At 56.7% G+C, this 22,337-nt stretch overlaps 1 protein-coding gene across 1 annotated transcript; it reads right to left on the reverse strand.

The window, feature by feature from the left end:
• Window positions 1-349: 349 nt before the first annotated feature.
• Mmp15 (matrix metallopeptidase 15) lies at window positions 350-20,547 on the reverse strand. The gene is made up of 10 exons (XM_004625936.2): window positions 19,792-20,547; window positions 9,670-9,818; window positions 8,950-9,078; window positions 7,567-7,874; window positions 7,063-7,224; window positions 6,268-6,530; window positions 5,763-5,901; window positions 4,839-4,989; window positions 4,646-4,761; window positions 350-3,618 (listed from the first exon to the last, which is right to left on the reverse strand). The coding sequence occupies exons 1-10, from the start codon at window positions 19,939-19,941 to the stop codon at window positions 3,176-3,178; spliced, it is 2,010 nt and encodes a 669-aa protein (XP_004625993.1). The 5' UTR covers window positions 19,942-20,547; the 3' UTR covers window positions 350-3,175.
• Between the last annotated feature and the right edge of the window lie 1,790 nt (window positions 20,548-22,337).

The following is a 22,337-nucleotide window of genomic DNA, read 5'->3' on the forward strand; positions in this document are numbered from 1 at the left end:
CTCCTACCCTCTGTTCACTGAGGACAGCCTGAGTTAGGTCATGTCACTCCCTCGACTGTAGCCCTTGTATTGCAGGTTGGGGTACAAGCTTGAGATGTTTTATACTGCAACTGCAAGCTCTGCTAACATGCCAAAAACAAGTTGGGAGGAAACACCACACTATTTTTGTTTGATTTTCTGAGGCAGGGTCTCACTTTGTAGCCCAGGCTGGCCCTGGACTTGTGGGGATCCTCCTGCCTCTGCCTCCCAAGCACTGGGACTGCAGTCAGGCACCACCACACCCAGCCAGAAATTCCTGTTGACATCGACTGACACCATTGTGCTGACTTCTGTTTTTCTTGTTCTTTAATGTCTCAATTTTCTTTCTTGGGAATTAGCAAAATATAAAAGAAAAAAGGCATTGGGGAAATGGGGTCCTGAGGGGCCCAAGCTGAGCTAGTGTGCTCACAATGGAAGGAGTCTAAAGATGCAGGCTGCTGTTAATCCTGGGGAGGAGGTGGGGTAAGGTCCCACTGGTATAGGCTGTGGCCCAGCTGTTACACCCCTCTCCCTGTCCCCCAAGAGGATAAACAGTACTCTTCCCACAGCCTGTCCCTTTGGACACTGGCTTTCTCCAAGGCTGTAGCTGGAGGCTGGGGGTGGAAGGCTCAGGCGGCTTCCTGAGGAGCGGAGGCTTCTGCCAAGTCTCTCCCCTGGCCTTGGCTCTGAGGAAGAGTACAGCGAGGGAGGCCTCTCGCCCTCTCCTTTCTCATCCCTCTCACACTGCTGCCCACCTGCCTGGGGACCCTTCAACTTCTGGGCAATGGTACAGGCAGAGGGCAGCCCTGGGTGGGACTCTGGACGTCTACAGCAGGAAATCTGGGATGATGGTGTTGGCCCTGGACCTGCTGTGGATGCCAAGGCCTCTGTGGTGAGGGAGCTCACAGGCCACTTCCTAGATGAGCTGAGGCTTTGGGCTTCCTACTCTCCTTAGCCAATTTCCACACAAAGAGAGGAAGGGGTGGGATCAAGGGGGCTGGGGCCCAGAACAGGCTGCAGGACTCTGTGGAGGACTTGTGGGGGCCTAGCCCGGTCTGGGATTGGAGCCGGGCCCCTCCTCAGGCTGCCCTTTGCATTCCGGGGGCCCAGCCTAGTAGCGCATAGGTGTGGCTGAGAACATGGGTGTGGGTCTAAGGCCGTCCTCCCAGCTACCAGTTACAGCCACACGTGCCCAGGGGTACCACCCCTTCGCTCTCTGTGCTTCTGAGGTTGCACCACATGCAGCCTGAGAGGCCTAGGGTGGGATTTTCTGCTGCTTCCAAGATGAAATATAGGCCTTGGTGTCCCCTCATCCTCTGAACAGTGTGGCCAGGGGAACTCTTGGAACCATGGTGGCCTCCTTTCCTAACTCTCTTTGTGCCCAGCTGCGGGCTCTTGTCCAAGACGGCTCCCAGGTTGCCCAGAACCCAGTCTGGGTCACTGGACTGGCTTGGCTCTTCCCACCCTCTCAGACCTGGAAGGCACGTGGGAAGCCGCATTGCCCTTTCTTGTTACTGACAAATGGCAAGCAGGTTCTGTCCTCTTCCCTACCGCACCTAGCAGGCTGACCTGCGCTGCCTCCTGTGGTCTGCTGAGGGTGGCCGTCTCCCCAAACCCTCAGCTCTAGCCATTGTGAAGCAGCCCTCTGAACTGACAATGGAGTGCATCCTTCACTTTGTGGGGGTCCCATCCTAGCTTGGACTTGAACCTCTGCCACTGACTGCAAGCTGCAGCCCAGGGCCTCTTACAAACAAGGCCACACTTGCCGGCTGTACATTTAATCAGTGCAGATTATTTACAGAAATAAACAGATGGGGCTGGACATCAGGCCCCATCCCCGCCCCTTGCTGGCTCTCCAGTTCTGCAGAAGTGGTGATGGGGAGGGGGGGAGCCACTGGACCCACACTCAGTGCCGAGTAATGAGAAGCAGGGAGAACCTTCTACCCCAGTGGGCTTGGGGATCCCAGGTGGCACAGCCCACTAGCTCAGGGTTGCAGGGAAGCAGAGGGGATGGAGCCGGCTGTACAGTACCATTTCCCACAGCAGCCTCAGCCTCCTGCTGACTTCGGGAAGGAAAAGAGAAAGGAGCATCCCTGCCTGCCCTCAAGCAGAGCCCAGGAAGAGGGGTCTCCCAGTTCACGGTGGGCTCCTTTAGGGCTTCCAGTCTGCATTGGGGGACAAACTGCTGGCCTGCTCCCACCAGTCTCCTGGGGGAACAGGGAACTGGAGAGGAGGTAACCCCAAGCCTGGTGTGCATGGCACATCAGTGGAAACCAGTCTAGGCACCGAGCAGCCCCCTTCCTCCCCAAAGGTCAGGACAGTCACAGCAGAAGCCGAGGCTGGGCGAGCTCCAAGACCTCTGAGGACAGTGGGGAGGGGCCCAGGGAAGGAGCAGGTGGGTCACAGCTGAGAGAAGCAGAGTCTGGGCAGAGCTGATGCCAGTGCTAGTGTTTGGGGAGGGCATTAGCAGGCTCCCTTTGGTCCTTGGTCAGGAAGGCCCAGGCCCCTCCCCAGAGAGGAAATGAGGCATGGGCTGAGCGGTAGGTGGGAGCTGCCCGCTGGTCAGATGGAGTAGGGTTCTCAGGCACCGGGAGCAGGGCCGCTGCTGAGGTGGGCTGGGAAGAAACCAAGTCTCACTGAGCCCCAGCCCCTGAGGATCCCAGGTGGGACACCTCACTAGCTCAGGGTTACCCCTGGTAACAAGCTCTTCCTAAGGCAGAGACTCGGGAGGTTGGAGACCCAGCTGATTCCTTCAGGGCAAACATAGCGCCCTGCTGATGGCCCTGGGCTCACACTGAGGACAGGCCAAGGCTGGCGGAAGCGCACAGCCCTTGAGTCACCTTCTGGAGGTGGGCCTCTGACTGTCTGTCCCTTGTTCTTCAGGCTATGGCTGGGCTACGGGTGCATGGGGGCCTGACTTCCTGTCTGGAGCAGAACTGCATAAAGAAAATTTAAGTACCCTGCCCTAGTCAGGAAAGCAGAAATGAACTAAGGTGCCAAAAAGAAAAAAGATACCTGGGCTTAAGTAAACGAGAAAGGATTCATGAGGGATGTATGCTGGCCGGGCGGGCCCCCACCAGACCAGGGTCTCCACAGGGAACCACAGGCGCTGCCCAGCCCTTGAGCACCAAGTGCGCAGTGGAGCGGGAGGCACGGGTCAGACCCACTCCTGCAGGGAGCGCTTGCAGTAGAGCAGCATGCGGGGAGCGCCCTTGCGCTGCATCTGCACCAGAGCATAGGCAACGCCCAGGACACAGAGCAGCAGCAGCAGGGGCACCAGCACCATCACCACGTTCACGGTCCGTGCCACCTCCTCCATCTGCACCACCACGCGGCTGCCCTCATCCCTGTCCTTGTCTCCATCTTCCCCTGTCCCATCATCCACATTGCCCTCCGTGCTGTCACCATCCACCCCAGGCTCTGCACCCCCATCAGGGTTGAAGGGTGGACGGGCCACATCGGGCCATCGTGGTCCGGGTTCCACATGCTCCTGGCAGCCCATAAAGTCCCGCAGGATGGACTTCGGGTAGCCAGGCTCCATCCGCAGGCGTTCATTGTCAAATTTCCAGTACTTGGTGCCCTTGTAGAAGTAGGTATAGGCTGCGGGGACAAGCAGGTCACAGTGGCTTCAGGCCAGGCCACCAGGTGGAGATTCTCAAAGAAGAATGCTTAAGGGGCCTCAACATGCCAGCCTAGGAGCTGGAGATGTAGTCCACTGGCAGAACATGTGACTAACACGCTTGGGGCCCTGGGCCCACTCACATCACCAAAGTCAAAAGAAACCAGCACAAAAGGCAAACAAAACCCCAAGTGCCTTCTTTCTTACTTCCTTCTCTAAGCATTTTGAAATACATTATTTTCCAACATTCAGCAGCCAGACTGAAGTTCAGAGGGGTTTGGGTCAAAGGCAGAATCCTGGATCCCATGGCTTAGCTGACAGGGTACAGGAGGATCCTGTAGTCTGCCAGGTTGGGGCCTGCAGTCAGAGAACCCTGCTGTCCTGTCCTGGGATTGGCCTCATCCCAGAGGCCAGTGTGGCCTTGGGCCTGCATGAACCTAGCTGCCTTGGAGTGGCTCTCCAGCCTTGGGGACCTTGCCTGTATCCCACTGACAATGGGAGGAGCAGCTTTGAAGTAGAGGGCAAGTCAGAGCACCTGCAGAGCAACCCACACACACCGAGGCTGCACTGGCAAAGCATGTGGGGTGTCCCCTGAGCCTGAGAATCTAAGCCCCCAAGAGAACCCAGGCTGATGGTTTTTCTTAAATCCAACAGGGACCCTGCTAGAGAAATAGCCACAGCTCCCCATAGCTCAGTGACAGAGCCAGGCAAATGTGACAGCTCAACACTGAGCCAAGCCCACCCCATGGAGTGTAAGGCTCCCGCAAAGACTTCTTGGCCATGGGATTTGAGGCACATCACTCAAGGTCTCTGGTATAGTCTGCCCTTCAGTAAGAAGGGGACAATGGTGATGCAGGAAAGGCCAAGCGGTCAGGAAGCCTCAGCCCAGAGCCTGACGTGGCTGTGGCCCCCCATTCATGCCACTGCAATACTGGGGACATTGGGCAAGACCTGTTCCCTATGCAGGGAGTAGGGCTGTGCTAAGTGCCAAGCAGATGGGGAGGTTACCTGCGTCATTGCTCAGGAAGGCGCCTTTGGGAGAGGTAGGGATGCCCTGCCAGACACTGATGGGCTTGGGGTAGCCGGGATCTCCATGCTGTGTCTCCTCGTTGAAGCGCCAGTACCTGTGATCAGAAGCATCAGGCCATGGACCGAGAGATCTGCTTGGACCAGCAGCCCAACCCACTGGCAGTGCACTCACCTGTCCTCCTGGAAGAAGAAGGTGTGCCCTGTGGGCTCCCACCAGATGGCTGTATCAATGCGGTCGTAGGGAATGCCCAGGCCATAGCTGGTCAGTGGCTGTGGATAGCCAGGTTCCAGATTTGCTTCTCGGAAGAGCCAGTAGCGGTCACCTGAAGGAGTAGGAGGCTGTGTGAGGCTGGCCTGGGGGCCGGGGCATGGCAGATACTCTTTGGGCCCCACCAGCCCACTCACGCTCACTGTTGTCCATCTTGGCACTCACACCGGTGTGCATACAGTCTTGATGTCCCATGCCCAGGACACACACAACACTGCTCGTGCCACCCCTACCCCCACTGAACACTCACGGACACCATGACACACTTTTTTCCAGGTGTACAAGTCAGCTATTCACACTGGACACACCCACATACAACACATATACATAGGCCTACATTTCCACATAGTTTTTGTAGAGGAACAGGAGGTCTCTGCCTGGCTTCTAGAACTGGTGACGGGGTACATGGACCAGTGTCCCTACTTTTAGTGGGCTCAGCCCTGTCCCCAGGGAGTTCCTGCCTCTCTGCAGTGCTGCCCCTCAAGGACTCTGTCATGTAGACAGACCAGCAGTGGGCTTGGGAACCTGCTCTTGGGAGGACAGCGGGCAGGGATGGGTAGAAATGGAGTGGAGGAGAGTGCTGCAGGCGGTGGGCAGAGCCGTGGCCCCAGTGTAGGCAGCCTCTGGAATGAAGGCCTGCTGAGTCAACCTGGCCTATTTCTACTCCCTTCGCCACCTCCTGCAAGTTGCACCAACTACTCCAGGTGTCCCTGTCCACAGGATGTTGTGAGCTGTAGTCCTTTGCCTCTCTTCTACCCTCAGGTTCAGCTGGGTCAGAAGTCTGGGCCTCAAGCTTCCCAGCACCTCCCACACACCTACCCAACTCACCTTTGAAAAAGACAAAGCGACCATCCTGGCGCTCATAGGCAGCACTGATGTCACCAGGCAGGCCACGCCAGAAGTGGCCGATGGGCATAGGATAGTTGTCTAGGACACGGTTGTGCCGGACTCGCCAGAACCAGCGGCCCTGAGGGGGGAGGTGTGGGTGTTGATGTGCAGCGATGCAAGCTGCCTTGGCTGGGAGAGAACAGAACTCTAACTGACCCTTTCCAGGTCAGGGAGGGCCAGGGGGAGGTCACTGAGCTTCACCAAGTACTTACTGCAGGGACAGCCTGGGCAGCGCTAGGGAGAGAGCTCTGAGCCTAGCAGGGGGCACCTGGGCTTGCCAGGACCCTATCATCTTCTTGGGGGTGGTTTTTCCTCTAGGGCCCCCAGGGGGCTGCTCAGCAGGGCAAGGTGGAGGTGCCTGAGAATCCAGGCAGGGCAAGCTTCTTGATGGGCGGGTGGGAGCTCCCTGTGGGGGAGAAGGGGGCCCAGGAGAGTGGGACCAGACCTTGAACACAAACATCTCTCCTCGAAGCACTGCCACTGTGTCGAAGTTGCCGTCACAGATGTTGGGGCCATACTGGTCAGGCCGCTCTGTGGTTCGGGGCTGGGCTGGAGGGCCTGGTTTTGGGGGCCTCTCTGGCTTCCCGCCTGGTGGTGGTGGCTGAGGGGGCCGAGGGGGCCGAGGGGGCCGGTGGTCTGGCCGGCCTGGCTGCCGGGGCGTCATGGTGGGGAGAGGCCGTGTGGGCTGTGGCTGACCATCTGGGGTGCCTACCGAGACAGACAGGGAGCAAGAGTGAGAGAGCAGCAACCCCAGAATACAGCCGAGATGCCACCTTCTGCTGCGCAGAATCCTGGGATCCCACATCCCCAGCAGCAGGACCACCCAAGTGCAAGGTCCTACTGTCACAGAGGACTCCTTTCCTCTACCCTGCATCACTCTTGGTGATGAAGTAGCAGCCCCCAGGGGAGGAGGGCCCATGGCAGGCCCAAGCTAGGTGAGGGAGTGCAGAGGGATGGGCTCTGGGACTCCAGGGCATCTTTGGTCTAACAGGAATATTGTTGAGGCTGAGGAAGTAAAGAGGGTCAGGAGGGGTCCCCTCGTGGCCCCCCTGGAACCACAGCATGGGCTTAAGGGCCAGGCCTGTGCTTGATCTCCAATACCACCACTTACCAAGTACCGTGAGCAAATCACGGATTCCCATTGGATCTGTTTCCTCATCTACACAGTGGTCAGGCAGCAGTGCCTGTGAGGCACAGGGCTGGGAACAGGCAGGCAGGGCCCACAAAGGCAGTCACTCACCATAGAGTTGCTGGATGCCCCGCAGGTCATCCTCGGGCAGCTGGAAGTTGTCGATGTCCATCCACTGGTAGAATGGTGCCATGATGGCGCTGGGGTTGCTGGAGTGCTCTAGCCCCAGAGCGTGGCCCAGCTCATGCACAGCCACCAGGAAAAGGCTGTTCCCTGTGGTGTAGGCAGGAGCAAGGACACCCTGAGCCACCCCAGCGCCTGGCCATCTGGGCGCTCTGGGCTGACGCTGCCACAGAGCCTGCCCTCGTTTCTCTCTTGGATGAGGCTGAGCTGCTCTGACTTCTGCCCTCTAGTTTCCCCATTGGAGGAACGGGCACAGCTAACCCCTCTCTTTCTACCTCCCATTGGAGGGGGCGGGACAGCAGACCAAGGTCTAATGCAGGCTCTGTAGCCAGACAGGGGAAGCTCTCTTCTTCCCACCCCGCAGCCGCTGCACCCACTCCGAGGGCCCATACGCAGCTCTGGCACTACTTCAGCCAGGCCAGCCGAGCTCACCATGAAGGTCAGTGCTGGAGAAGGTCCAGGGCTCATCTGCGTCGAAGTGGGTGTCCCCACCCAGGCCAGGGCCAGGGAAATAGGCGTGGGCCAGGAAGCCACCTGTGCCATCAAATGGTGAGCTGTCGCCATGGAAGCCGGACGCAAAGAGCACCATGATGTCTGCCTCCTTCTGCCGCCGTAGCCTGATGTCATCGTAAAGCACCTCCTGGAAGACCAGGGGCGTGGCCTGCTCCCACACACGGAAGGCCCTGCGCACTGCCTCCATGGAGTGGTACCAGCCCAGCTTCTCTGTGTAGTTCTGGATGCTGCAGTAGGCAGGGAGACCAGTGAGTGGACGTGGGGCCTGGGAACACACCTAAGGCTGTCACTATCAACTGTCAGTTTACTGTGATGTGAATCAGAATTGGTCAAACCCTGGTAGCTCATTAAAATTTCACTATGTAAGTTTGTATTAGGGCAGAAAAACCTTTTTTAAGTAAGAAAGTAAGTAAATAAAAGTACAGGTGCTTTGTGGCTCAACCTAGGAATGGGATCAGATGGCTGAGGTTGAGAAACCCAGGCCGAGCAGTTCTGAATGTGGACCCCGGCCAGGCAGATCCAGCTGTAGGCCTGGCTCTCATTTGATCCTTATGACCTTTGGCAAAGGACTACATCTCTGAATTTCAGTTTCTTCATTTTTAAAATGGGAAATGGAAGCCATACTTTCTTCCTGGGGGCCTTGTGAGGGTTAAATGAAGTAACTCATGAAGACTACAGCACAGAGCTTGCACAGGGTACAGTGTGAGGCGGCCCACTCCTAATTGAGCTTCTAATTAACTGTGCTTCTGTATGCTCGACAGACGTCCATGAAATGAAAGGGGGACTTTCGGCTGATTGGGCTGTGAATTCACCCTAGGGGCCTGAGGCCTAAGTGAGCTGAATTTTCTAGGCCTGGAGGTAAGGCCATGGCTGGACTGAAACAGGAAGGAATCCCTTAGAAGCCACCACATAGCCCAGGGGCTTTTCCTCAAGGAATCACCAGAAAACAGGAGAGTACCTGAGCAGGGGTTCCCGCAGGTGCCTTGCTGCCTGCCCCCTCCATGGATGCTTGGATCCCTAGTCCCCAGCCTTCTTCCCAGCCTCTCCCAAGACGTACTGCTGCAGGAGCCCATAGGGCCAGTGCAGTCAGCCAGATTTCTGGCTGGTGGGAGGCCGGGAAGGATGGAACTAAAGCAGCTCAAGGGTCCCGATATCTCTGGAGGGAGACCTGAGCATGTGGCTGGTCTCATCAGGGGAAGAGCGGGCTGGATTGTCTAGGTCAGTCTTCCTGGGGGTGGGCTGCTGGGACCTGAGTGAGGCTCAGCCCACTGAGAGGTGCACAATCATGAATTGGGTCCCTACCTGAAGGTCAGGTGGTGGTTATTCCACTTCCTCCCAGTTAGGGCGTAACGTTTCCGCCGTCGCCGCAGATTCGCTTTCACACGCACCCCAAACTGGTCTGGCACCCCACAGCGAGGCCGTTTCATCCACCTGGACCATAGATGCAGAGGGGTAAGCCTGGAGCTTCTCCTCAACACATCTGCCTGCTCTGGCTCCTCCTCTCCCATGTAGAGTCCAGTCTCCTCCCACCTCCCAGTTGCCCCTGCTCTGGATGGGATAGGGGTGGAAAGAGTCAACTTCCATTTCCAGTAAAACAGGTGAAACATTCCTGTGCTGGAAGACTGTACCCAGCACTGGTTGGTACAGGGGAGCCCCTTCTCACAGCCACCCATGGACAGGAGGGTTGCCCTGAAGGCCTGGTCCTTCATCTGTTATGGTCTGTGCTTCTTACAAGAAGTGGCTTTAGGTCTGCTCACCCATTAGCTCGAGAACAAGGCCTAGCAAGGAAGCCCTGTATGGGGCTTGTGCCTTGGCCTCCCCTACTTATTCAGTCTTGGATCTGGCCTCAAGGCTTGAGGCAGCCACTGCACCCAGTCCCAGTTGGCACAGAGAAACAAATCACCTGTTATTTGTTACCCAGGCCACTCTTTTCTGGAAACTCTGTATGTCAGACCCTCCTTAGAATAGGCAAGAGGAGGAAGAGGTGCTGGGGTGGGGGAGTGCCTGGGAGGAGGGACTCACGCCTTGGTCTCTTCATCGAGTACACCTGTGACGGGGATCCCATAGAAGCGCTGCATCTCTGCCAGGGCTGAGGCCAGGATCTGGGCCGAGCGCATGGTCGACATGTGGCGATTGGGCTGCGGCAGGTAGCCGTAGAGCCGCAGCCAGTTCTGCAGAGAAGCCCCAGTCCCATCAGCCAGTCCAGCACTGCCACCTCAGACATGCGCAGCCTGCCCCCAGAGCCTCTTAGCACCGCCACTGCCCCATCTGTCTGAGCATCATCGCCCCTGGCTGGGTGACCTATGGGTCTCTGGACTGGCCTCCCCACTTCCTTCCACCGTCCTTGTCCAGCCTCACCCAAGAGCAGAGCAGAAGGCAGAGCAAGTCAGGTCAATCACTCTTTGCTTGGAACCCTCAAGGGCCTCCCAGCCTAGAGGAAAAGCCAAATCCTACAGGAACCTATACGACCCTCACTCAGAGCCCCACCTTATCTCTCCGACCTCACTCACACCATCCACCCTAGCTGGGCCTCCCCTCAGCCTCCAAGCCTTGGCATGTGCTGTTCCTGCTGTCTGGAGCCCTCTTGTCCCACTCCAGGCTGAGGTTCTCAGTTCTTTAAGGTCTCTGCTTCAATATCTCCTTGTGAGAGGTGTTCTCCGACAACATGTAGAAAAGGCCCTGCTACCAGCTCACTGTACCCTGCACCCCTCTCCCCTTCCTTGCACTTGGCACACTATCTGCTTTACTGGGTGATTTTGTCCATGTTCCCCCAGGTGAACAAAATCATGCAGAAGGACACACTGCAGTCCCTCTCCTCATTACTGCACTGGCCCCTCCAGGCGCGGCCGTTGTCACTCCCAGCAGATTGCAAGGGACCGTCACAGGTTTCAAATCTCCTAGGACCTCACTGAGTAGGAAAACCCAACCCAGGGGTTTCTCCTCAGCGTGCCCTAAGTCTTCTAGAAGGAGAGCAGACAGTCCCACCTGGACTGAGAGCATAGAAGGCCCGAAGCCAAGTCCTTGCTCTCCCACAAACTATCATCTCTGGGCCTTGGCTTTCTCATCTGCAAAAGGGGGGATAATGGATTTGTTGGGATGACAGTTTAAGGGAGACAGCCCTAGGGAAAGCATCTGGGTCCATCCCTCCCAGCCACAGGAAGCTGGACAAATCTCACTCCTCACCATCCATCCATCCATCCATCCATCCATCCATCCATCCATCCATCCATCCATCCGTCCATCTGTGCATCCATCCATCCATCCATCCATCCATCCATCCATCCATCCATCCATCCATCCATCCAAGCCTCATCTTGTCAGGTTTCTGAGCACCCTCTCTGTGCCAGCTGGGGGCTGTGTGGAACATGGGTGAAGTACTCTGCCCTCTGGGCTTGCAGTCACCCTGAAGTCACCCACAGAATAGAACTTTATACTTGTAAGTTTGAGCAGATAAGACACTTGCAGTCATGGTGGGAGAGTGTCAGCCCCATGCGCCAGGCAGAGCAGTGGTGAAAAGGCCATTCTGTCCAGCCTGGCTGATGCCCTCAGGGCCAGGTGGCAGGGGGGAGCGAGGCCAGGGGCTGCTTGTCACATGCAAGCATGTCCTTCCCACCTTTCCTGGTCTGCCCAGGGCTGCTCTGAGTGGCTCTGGAAGGTGTGGGCTGCATATGGAGAGCCCTGAGGCAGGACAGTAGCAGACACAGTGGTGACTTTGGACTGACAGCCACCTATCTGGTGGCTAAGGCCACACCTACACATCTGCCTAGCACCATGCCCAACTCAGGTACTGGGGGCCCCAGTGTTATTCGCTAGCCCCACCCAGCTCAGCAGCCCCCAGGCTGCCATGGGCAGTGCAGAGTAGCTGCCAGAGAGGCAGTCTGCAGTCACTGCCAAGTGGCCTGCAGACCCAGGGAAGAGGCACAGAGCAAGGGGGCGGAGGCAGCAGGTGGCTCTGACACACAGTACTGGGCAGAGCCTGGCTGGGGGATCTCAGAGGCATGACTTCATGCTCCCTGGGCCTCAGCTGTCACCAGTAAATGGGGGGTGGGATTGATTTAGGGCCTGCCTCATCTCCCGGGTTCTACAAGGATTAAATGGGATAGCTGTTCAATGAATGTATCAGCGATGGAGACCAGAGGCCTGTCTGGCTGTCCCTGAGGCTGGCAGCCTCTTGCCTCTACAACAAAGCTGAAAGATCCCAGCTTCATGCACCTGACCAGGCACAACTGAAGGCAGGATAGCCTGTAGCTCTTCCACCAAAACTCACAACGTCCCTCAGCTCTGTCAGATGCTGGCCACGCCATAGCACAGGGCCTGTTCTTCCCAAAATTCTGTGGTGGTGGCAGGGGCAGTGGGTCCACTCCTCCGGCGTAATGGACAGTGTTGCTGAAGGTGCAGAGCCAGAGGGCAAGGTCATGCTGCAGGGCCAACTCTAACAGCAACAGGCATTCAGCTGGAGGCAGGGGCAGAGTGGGGGCTGCTGCTGACAGACGAGGGCACCTCTACATCACCTATTTGCATAAGGTAAAAATATCTCCGGGAGCACAATCACAGGCCACTGAGGGGCTGATTAGCGGTGTCTGCAGAGCGACAGGGGGAAGGGCAGGCAGGGCACAGGAGGCTCAGGCAGGGCCCTGGGGAGAGAAGGAGGGGAGGGGAGGGGAGGAAAGCTGAGCTAGCTTGTCTGTAGCTAAGAGCTCCAGAGAGCAGCAGAAGGGATGGGCAGAGGTGCTCTTCAATCCCAGGGCCAGCTCTGGGGCTTCCAGAAGGACCCGCAGGGGGCTTCGGCCCCCCCAGACAGGCAACTCTCTGAGTCTACAGGAAGCCACAGGCTTCTCATCCTCAGCCTAACCTCAGACCCTCAGCAGGCACTGCTGGCATGAAAAGGCAGAGATGGTGAGCCAGTGACGCCTGTTGGGCAGCAGGAGGAGGTAATCGGAACCACAGCCTTGGCACAGCAGCTGAGCCTCTAGTGACAAGGTGAAGCTGATGGCCTGCCTGGCTCTGGCACACACGTGCTCAGGGCGGCTGAATGCCAAGTGCCAATAAATCTACCCGGTGGCAGCAGACACCACCCACAGGGCTGAGGGCCTTTTCCTCTCCCAGTGTCCTGGGGGCATTTTCCTGTCCCATAGCCACTGCGCTAAGGGTGACAAGCTCTGGTGGTAAGGACAAGTTAGTAGAAGAAAGCTGGGGGAGGGGACTGCACAGGGGAGCGAGGCAGCTTCAGCCAGAGCCCCAGCTTACCAGGTGCTCTGCTACAACCCAGGGAGCGAACGGTGGGAACAGTTCCCAAGGTTGGGGACTTCCAGGCCCAGAGCAGGGCAGAGCTGCATCCAAGTCCTTATAGAAGCTGTCACTTCTACAGACTACCTCCTTTTCCTGTCACTCAGAATCTCACAGGAGGCATGAGCCAAGCAGATAAAGCCGTTTCTCAGGTGAGGAAACTGAGGTCAAGGAGATCGCGTAAGAGGCAGAATAGAGGAAGGATCTGAACTAGGGCTTGGTTTCTCCTCTCTGAGGGTTCCAGTGGCTGTGAGAGGGCTACCGTGCCGCAGGACCCCTCCCACTGTAGCTGAGGCAGGGCTGGTGCAGGAGACCCTGACACTGGTTCTCAGCCATTTCTTTCTCAATCTCCAGACCCCTCATTTAGTACCTATTAATGCTGCAGCTGAGTGGCTGGCTCAGGCAAGACAGGGGTGTCAGGAGTCAGAAAGGAGATTCCTGCCCCCAAGGTAGAGGCTATAATCGCAGCGTCTGAGAATCTGGTAAAGGCCAAGCTGCCTGTTCCCTTCACCCTATCTCAAGCTCACAATCAACCTCTGAAAGGTAAATATGTCGGCGTTCCTATTCTCACAGACAGTAAGGTTCAGAGAGGACAAGTTACCCAAACAGAGTCACACAGCTGATTCAGGCCAGAACTGCACTCATCAGTACTGCTATTAGACCCCAGGCTGTCACTGAAGTGCCACCTGCTCCTCTTGGCTTGAGGTGGGGACACTGGGCTCTGGCCCTTCTCAGGAACAATGCCCAGCTCAGCACTGCGGGAGGGCATCTAATCCTCCACTATCCCTGGCTGGCTCTGGGCACTGAGCCACTAGTGCCCTCCCCCAGGGCTACTGAGACAGTACAGAGGCGAGCCTACAGGGAAGGCTTGTCTGAGAAAGAGCTGCCAGATCAATACTGTACAGTAAGCAGTCATAAGCGATGGGGGTGGGGCCAGAGCCCACTCCTGCCCCAGCCAGCTCTTCAAGGGCTCCCATCAGTGGAGTTGGCCCACGAACAGACAGCCCGTTCCACACAGCCCTTATCAGGCCTGGGCGATAAGGAGGCTCTGCTTTGCCTCTCACCCAATTCTATTCAATCTGAGCAGGTCTGGGCAGGTTTGCTCAGCTAGGGACAAAAGGAGTCTTGTCAGGGCCACCAGCAGTGACCTCAGCTCCCAGATCTTTCAGGGCCTTGTGAGGTCCTCACTGTGCCCAAACCCCAACCCCATATCCCTGCCACTGATGGCTCTTGGAGTCAGGCCAAAGCTGTGCTGACTTTGCATGCCTAGCTGAGCTGGGCACTGGGTAGGTGCTGAATGGAGTGAGTCTGGGTGCCGCCAGAGACCCTGACAGAAACAGGACAGGCGTTCTAGGCCCACAGTGTCTGCCCCATCCAGGAGTCCACTCAGCAGCTGAAGGACCATAAGCAGATGCCGGACACATCCCACCCAAAGGGGGTGCAATGCCAGCAAGCTCCACTACCTGGCTTAGCCCTCCATAGGCAACAGCTTGGCCCAAGACTCATCCAGCCTGTAGCCCTGGCTGCTGCCCGCAAGCCCATCCATCTGGAGGCAGCAGTGAGTGCAATCTCCTCCTCATGCCGACAGGAAATCAGCCCCCCAGGGACACCTCTGCCCCTGATCCTGACTGCTCATCCATGTAGCAGGTGTTTGAATGGCTGAAATGGCTGACAGCTTCTCTGACCCTCACTTCTCTCTTCTGCAAAATGGGATCAATGCAGGACAGGGTTCAGGGCACAAATGTAACCAGTCTCAAGGCCAGTAAGGAAAGGGGCCTGACCAGGCCACCCAGTTCTAGGTGGCTTGCTTGATATCTTTAGGGTTGGCCAAGCTCAGATTTAATCAGTTCTAGGACCTCTGGGCTTACTTGGGGCTTTAATCTGCTTCCCTTAAAGAGAGTTGCAGATGGGATTCTGATGATTGCGAAAGTCCAGATGAGGAAGTAACTGCTCACACTAAAGCTGGCCTAGGGACGCTGGTGGTCGGGGACATCCAGTCAGGGAAGCAGGAAGGAGGAAATGTTCCAAGTTCTTGGCACTTCTTTGCCCTGCAGCCACCCAACCCACCCCTACACTCCTGAATCTGGAGGGAAAAACAGATGGGTCCTTTGGCCAGTCGGTGGGCAGGCACAGGGTGAAATCCGGCCTCTGTTTATCAAGAGTTTTGGGGCTGGAGGGGGGCCAGGCCTGTGGCTTCACCTGGAGCTCTCCTTCAGGCGAGTCCTAGAAGAGGCTACCCACAGGGGGCTCCCAGCTCCCACGGCTCAGGGTAGTGCCAGCTCTACCCCTGAAAACTCCTTCCAGCTCTACCCCTGAAAACTCCTTCCAAGGCCCAGCAAGGCTCCTGCCTGGCAAAGCTCCACAGGAGCTAACAGAATGGCACCCTGGCCTCTGACTTGCAGCTGGGGGTTGGGGACCCCTCTACAATGCAGTAATGTAGCACCCACACTAAGAGTTAAACAGAGAATGAAATGTAACATTTACAGAACACCCCTAGGCTGTGCCCAAGACAGAATTAATACATAGAAGATGCTCAAAAATAACACTGGAACCTCTCTGGGCCCCATCTGTAGCCGCTGCACACAGCTGTTTAGTATTTTACACATAAACACAACGAATCTCCCAGTAACTTCATCACATAGGTTCTATTTCTTTTATCACTTTATGGACAAGTAGACTGAGCTCAGACAGGCTTAGTAATGTGCCCAACAGCAAATGCCCACTGCTTCTGTCAATAGCTTCACCACTATTTTGCAAGCCCTTCCTTCCCATGTAACAGGTGCCATGCTCATAAGCACTAGACTTGGAGCTGAGGGCCCTCATTCCTCCAAGATGGCAGTTGCTCCCAGGGAGAGGAAAAGATGGAGCCGGGACCACAGGTCAACCCTGGAGAGCTGACCCAAAACTCAGCCTCTAGCTTAACAGCTCTGGTGGGGCAACCATCAGATGGCAGGGAATGGGGAACATCTCCAAGGGCTGCCTAGTGGCTGGTACCTAGGTCACTGTCCATCTATCCTGACCCCAGAGGCTGGGTTGGGTCTTCCTGCTTACTCCCTCTTCCCTCCAGGATGGGGTCTCACGAAAGGCCTGCCTCTCTGTGCTCCTGACCCAGCTCCAGCTCACACATCTCCGCCATTCTTTCCTAGGGCTATAAAATCTGTACCATTTCCAACAAAGGGCCCAGCCCCACCAGGACCTTCAGGAATCCTTGAACGCATGTCCTTTCAGGGAGCAACCCCATGAAGCCCCTAATTCTCAAGCCCTGGCACCCACTGTGTGTCTCAGGCCTGGAGCGTTCTGCTACCATCAGGGTCCTAGGTCTTCACACTCACCTGTGGGTTTTCCCAAGGCTGTACTCTCAGCCCCTCTCTACTTCTGCTGACTCTCCTGCTCTAAACAGAGTAGCTGCAGGGTTTTGCCCAACACTGAGTGTCTTACAGTGCTAGCCATGTAAGTCTCAGACAATTCTGAGGATGCCAACTTTGACCTGAGCTAGGAAACAGTGATGCTACCACAATGACCACCTCAGCTTGCCTCTGGCAGAAGCCAAACTCCAAGTTGGGTAGAGGTGACAATGGTAGAGAACATCTGGATCAAGCAACAAAAGGGGAATGGAGGGTAGCCAGAACCAAGCGGTTGGCAGGGAAGCTTTTCCAGGCCCACAGCATTGCCATCCTGAGCTTATACTGTGACCTGGAGGGCGATTACCGGGCTTTTAGAGGAACTCTTCTTGGAGAGTTATGGTATGTTTCTATGCTTTCCTGTCCCCACATTCAGGGATGTCTCTTAAAATTCTCCACCTTGTGCAAGGTAGGGCAAAAGAAGGTGTTTGTGTGTGGGGGGGGTCACCATGGGCAGGTCAGAACCATATGGTGCTTCTTGTGGGGAGCTGACTCGTGGCTGGGCCCAGGGGCAGCCCCAACACAGGGCCAGGGCAAGGGCTGGGTGAAAGGCATGGCCCCATCAGCTCCCAGACTCCAGCCTGGGAGAGGAGTGGCATGTTAGCAGCAAGAGGAGAACGTTCAGCTTTTGCAGGTTTGCAGAAACAGGGCCCTGCAAAGCATCCTTTTTTCTTCAAGGGTGGGCAGACAGCATCTGCACTATCTGTTCCTCCAGGGGCATGCCAGGGTCCAGCAATGAAATGTGAGTAAAGATGGGATCAATAAGAGCCTGTGGCTCACACCTCAGCCCTGTGGGGCCAAGGGAGAACTCAAATTGACCCCAACCCTCCTTTTGTTCGCTCTGTGGTCTGGTAGAGGCAGGAAGATACTCAGGGAAGGTGGTTGAGCCTGTTTTGGAAGTGATGACACCACAACTGTGAACTCTGGCAGCCTGAGTCATTGCCTCTGGGTGGGATGAGAGTGAAGTTGTGACTGGTGGTAGGGGGACAGGCAACTTCTCTAGTGAAAGATAGACACTGAAGTTGGCCAGAACTCTGGCCAGAAAGAACTGACCTGATTCAACCTGATGGGGGCGTGGAGTCTCTGCCCATTCAACCAGAGCTATAACTGGCACCTCAGCCAGGTGACTGTATGTTCCACAATGGCTAGAGACTGGGACCTGACTGACTTCCAAGTGCAGGAGTGAGATATAGCACAGTAGCTACTCTGGTGGCTTCCCTGAGAGACACAGTTTTCTATCTGGTTGGGACCTAGCAGGTTACTAGTGTCTCTCAGGCAGTTCTGGTCCGCCTTTTGATTCCTCAGCCTGATCAAGGGGGTGGGGGGAGGTTTGGCCTTTGCTCGGCTGCCAGGGTGCTCAGAGGTCTCAGACACAAGCAGATCAGAAGTCTGAACTTGTGGACATTTTGGGGTGAGGATGTGGACCCTGTTCAAGGCAGGAAGCTCTGGACAATGTATAAACTAAGTTTAGGAGTCTCTGAGCACATGGGCTACCTGCAGGGGCCACTGGACTCTTCGGGCCCTGATCTGGCCAAACCTCATGGGACTGCAGAGGCAGCCTGTACCCCAAAGCCAGCTCTTGGATCTAGGTCTGTCCTATCACTAGCCTATCTCTAGCCTTCTAGCTACAGAGTCTTCTCACATCCAAGTCTCCTTAAACCTCCCAAATTGACTTCCAAGGGGCTGGGGAGATGGCTCAGTGGAATAAGCGCTTCCCTGGCAAGCACAAGGGCCTGAGTTCAATCCCCAGTTCCGCCAAAAAAAAAAAAGAGAGAGAAAGAAAAGTGAACCAAATTGACTTCCAAGAGTGAGGCTTTCGGCCAGTCAGACTAGAGACTTCAGGTGATGGCTTGTGGCCTGACTACAGCCCAGGCTTTCTTCCTTGGTGCCAGGTGCCTCAGCCAGGAGGACACAGGGGTGGTGGTGGTGGTAACTGACTTGTAGAAGCCAAGGGAGTACGAAGAACTTCAAATCACAGGTCCAGCATCCTCAGACCTGGCTGTATAGTATGACCATTAGCAAAGCACCAAATCCAAACTCCAGCTTGGTCTGTAATCACCAGGGAATGGAAATGCCATCCCTAAATAGATTATGAACCTCTTAGGGGTGAATCTGTGACCCTAAGTTGTTTGGTCCTCCTGTGGCAGGTGGGCCCCACCTACCACCAGCAGATGCTCCTAACAAGTCTCAGTCTGCTGCCTGTGTGAAGATTGCTGGGGGTGGGCAGGGGACAGTGGCAGGGGCACTGGACAAGGGCTAAGCTCCCAAAGAGATGATCTGACACCCTGCAGCTTTCCCTGGCCTGGCCATGGTAGGAGGGCAAAGCAGGTAGGGAACTGGTTAGAGGTGTAACTTGAGCCCTTGAGGAATTCCCAGACCTTCCTCCAAGCTTTTATAAAAGTAGGGCGGGGAAGGAGCAGGCTTCCAGCGGAAAAATCTCCCAGGCAAACAGGGGAGGTGGGGAAGCCTCGGAGGGCTGGGCGGGAGCACCAGCTGGGCTGCAAATAGCAACAGCGTTTAGGCACTTGCTGGGCCTGCAGCCCGGGCAGCCCAAGGGCACTGAAGTGGGAGCTACCCCAGCCGGTTGCAGAGGAGGCTACAGGGTGGTCCTCTCTTCCCTACTCCTGGACAGTTTTCATACCTCCTACACACAGGTGGCAGCGACTAAGTCAGTTAAGAACTGGCCCTGTTTTTGCTCTGGGGCAACAGATTGGCACAGGGGGACCCCCTAGAACCATCATAGGATCAGGGCCAGCCGTGAGGCCGCACCCTGACCCCTATGGTCACCTGCAGGACCAATCTAGAGAAAAGAGGAATGAAGTCTACCCCCTCCCATCCAGGCTTCAGTAGTGTCAGAGAGAGAGATTTCTCTCCTTCGGAGCTTAAGCGGGAGTGGAGAAGCTTCCCAGCAAAAGCACAAGAAAGTCGCCAAAGAACCGCAGCAACCTGAGTCCGCTGCCTCGGCTATTCGCACCCCTCCCCCCTCCCTGGCCAGCCGAACAACAAACGTTGTCACCCAGGCCATAAGCTACCTATGCTGGAGCGCTGCCCACCTCCTGTTCCGCCCGGGTCCCCACCTCCGGCAGCCCCCTCCCCACTTGCAGAGAGCGACACAGTGCGCCAGTCTGGCTCTCGAGGAATCAACTGCCTGCGAGGGAAGGAAAGAGCGGAGGAAGGGCAGGGGGTGGCGGAAGAGGCGCCTGGAACTTGGACTGGGGAGGGTCAGGGCTCAAGGCAGGAGACCGGGTGGGGCCGGGGCCAGCTCTATGCCCTCTAGCGCTTTCGAAGAGGGGCACCGCAGCGGCCAGCTGGGGAGGGGCGGGTCCCGATCCCTCCTCCCCCAGCCAACCCTCAGCGGGACGCGAGCGCATCTGCGCTCCCCCACCTCTAGGACCTGGCTGCGGGAGTAGGCCCCCTCCCTCATTTCCCCGCCAAAGGGCAAGGCCAGGGTCCTAACCTCTGCATGGACTTCCGCGTCCTCCGCCGCTGTGCCGCGGCCCATGTAGCCCAGAAGCACCAGTAGCAGCAGCAGTCCGGGCCGCGCCGCCGCCTCCCGGCCGCCAAGGAGGCTGCCCGGCCGTCCCGGTGCGCTTCGGTCACTGCCCATGCCTTCGCCTCCCAGTCTCGTCTGGATCGCTGCACACTGAGCCCGCTCGCTCGTGGGCGCCGGGGCCCCGAGCGCGGCTCGGAAACTTGCGCTGCTCCCTGGCTCCCTGCCCGGCGGGCGCACAGCGGACCTTCGGCTCCGGGTCCCCGCCAGAGCCGCTAAGGTCCCCTCGGCAATTTCCCAAGGCCGAGGGGGAAGCGAGTAGGGCAGGTCCGGGTGCGCGAGCCAGCCGGCGGGAGAGGGGCCGGGCGGAGCTCCCTGTCTCCGAGTCCCGCAGCCTCGGCGCCCACCGCCCGGGCCGGGCTCCCGGGAGCAAGCGCGACTCCGGAGCCTTTGTCTGGCTCAGCGCTCCGGCCGCCCGGTCCCGCGGCGCCCCCTGCGCGCCCAGCTCCCTCTGTCCATGCCCAGGGCCCGGCGCTGCCCAGAGCGCGCGCCTCCTGCCCAGGGACTCTGCTGGCCGCTGCGCCCAGCCGGGCCCGGGTCCCCCAGGCAGTCCCGGGAAGAGCGCAGGGAACCCGTCCGAGCGAGCGAGCCAGGGAGTCGGCGCCCGACGTCCCCGGCGAGTTCAGCGCGGCTCCGGGCGCTTCCAGCCCTCCTCCTCGCGCGTGTGCCGCTCGCTCTTAAAGGGCCAGTGCGCTCCAGCAAGCGGACTCAGGCGGAGACGGGCGGTGCTATCCTAACCCAGGCTTCCTAGCAGCAGGTGCCTGCCCTCCAGCCCGTGGGTGGGTGGTCATCTTACTAGAGGGCGGCAACCTACTCTAGCCTTCCTCGCACCATCTACTTCTGGGTAGCGGGTGGGGGTGGTCCCCAACTCGATCCCCGCCAGGGAAGCCGCAAAGAAAAGTGTGGTCTCCCTGTCAGGGAAGAAAGAAAACACCTCCTTTTCCACCAGGAGGGTGGGAATGGAGAATACTGAAACAGAGGTGGGAGAGGAGGGCTGGAACTAGGGGATGGGCCCAAGTATTGTTTTGAGCTATTAAAAGTAAAGCAAAAGCAAGCCAACAAAACTAAACCCTCTGAAAGTTTATTGGCCTACGTTGGTCTTCAAAAACCCCAGTGGTAGGCTTTTGGACACAAAGTGAGAGGCTGGGCAGTGGAGTGTGCAGGGCGACTGAGGATGTGAACAAATTAACTTTTTAAGCCTCCGTGCCTTTATCTGGAAGGTAGGGCCAAGAACTGGGATTCTGGCTCCTGGTCTGCACAGCTGAGGTTTCTATGCAGAAGTAAACCATCATTTGATCATGTTACGCACAAGAGGAGTGCAGCAGTGTGGCCCTGACAAAGAGCAAGGTTGATGGGCAGATGTTCCTGTGGAGCTTGAAGTGCCAGATTTGATTCTATTCCGGGTGCATTGAGATCTTGGCTTTGTGGGTGCTGAAAGCCAGAGCTAGAGGCCTGGGTCGCTGAGCCTGTGTGCCAGAGGGCAGCCCTGGAGCTGTGCACTGGTGGACGGCAGGCAGGTCGGGAGATGAGGGGCTGAGGGCTACCTCCTCTAAGACCAGGCAACAGGAGCTTTCCCTATCTGAGGTTGGTTTATCCTGGAGTAGGTCCCAGCTGGCCTCCCCTTCCCAAAATCAGAGGCCAGACAGAGACAAATAGGCCAGAAATGGCTGTTTGAATTGATGTTAGGCAAAGGAAATCATTTCCACTAACTTCTCTGGAGCCCCTCATTTGGGAAATGGGTCTCTAAATTCTCTCCTTTGAAATTACTTCTGAGAAGTATAGTGGTTTTCAGAAGTGAACACTAGCACTGCCCTTGTGTAGTGAAACACATTGTGACCTTTGACAATGTTTATTCCCAATTAGACAATTTTTAAAAATGGTTTCTGGGGCTACTAAGTAATAAAGGAGCCCAGGAAGGTGAACAGCAGTCTTAGGTCTGTGATCAGAGAAGCCTGGCGATGGCTTTCCCTCTCATGGGGTCAGTCCTGCTTTAAGGAAATGGCTTAACCTGTGACCCACTCCCAGTGATTGGTTCTGGCTTCTGTAAGAAATCTGGGGCTTCCAAGGTGGGCTTATATCTTTACAAACATCACAGGGTGGCTAAATTTCTAGCCAGCACCCATGGTGTGAGGGGACCAGTGGGGCTTTGAACATTATCCATTTTGTATCACTTCCTGCAACACCCTCCACACGCACACACCTTCTTTTCTTGAAGTCTTGAATCAAAGTCTACACATGACATTTCATAGCACAGTTTTATGTTGAGAGATTAGTGTGGCATGAGAAAGCCCAATTAGACGCCAGGTTACTAGGCTCCTGCCCTGCCCTAATTTCCTGGATGATCTACAGCATATTATTCTGAGGTTTGCTTTCTCACTTGTAAGAGGGGGCTTCTGACCCAGCTAGTGGGTGAGGTCTCTCTCTTGTTCAGTTGCTAAGGGTAGCCACCTGGT

Source organism: Octodon degus, unplaced genomic scaffold (assembly GCF_000260255.1).
Source record: "Octodon degus isolate 3935 unplaced genomic scaffold, OctDeg1.0 scaffold00011, whole genome shotgun sequence".
In the NCBI taxonomy this organism is placed as follows: Eukaryota; Metazoa; Chordata; class Mammalia; order Rodentia; family Octodontidae; genus Octodon; species Octodon degus.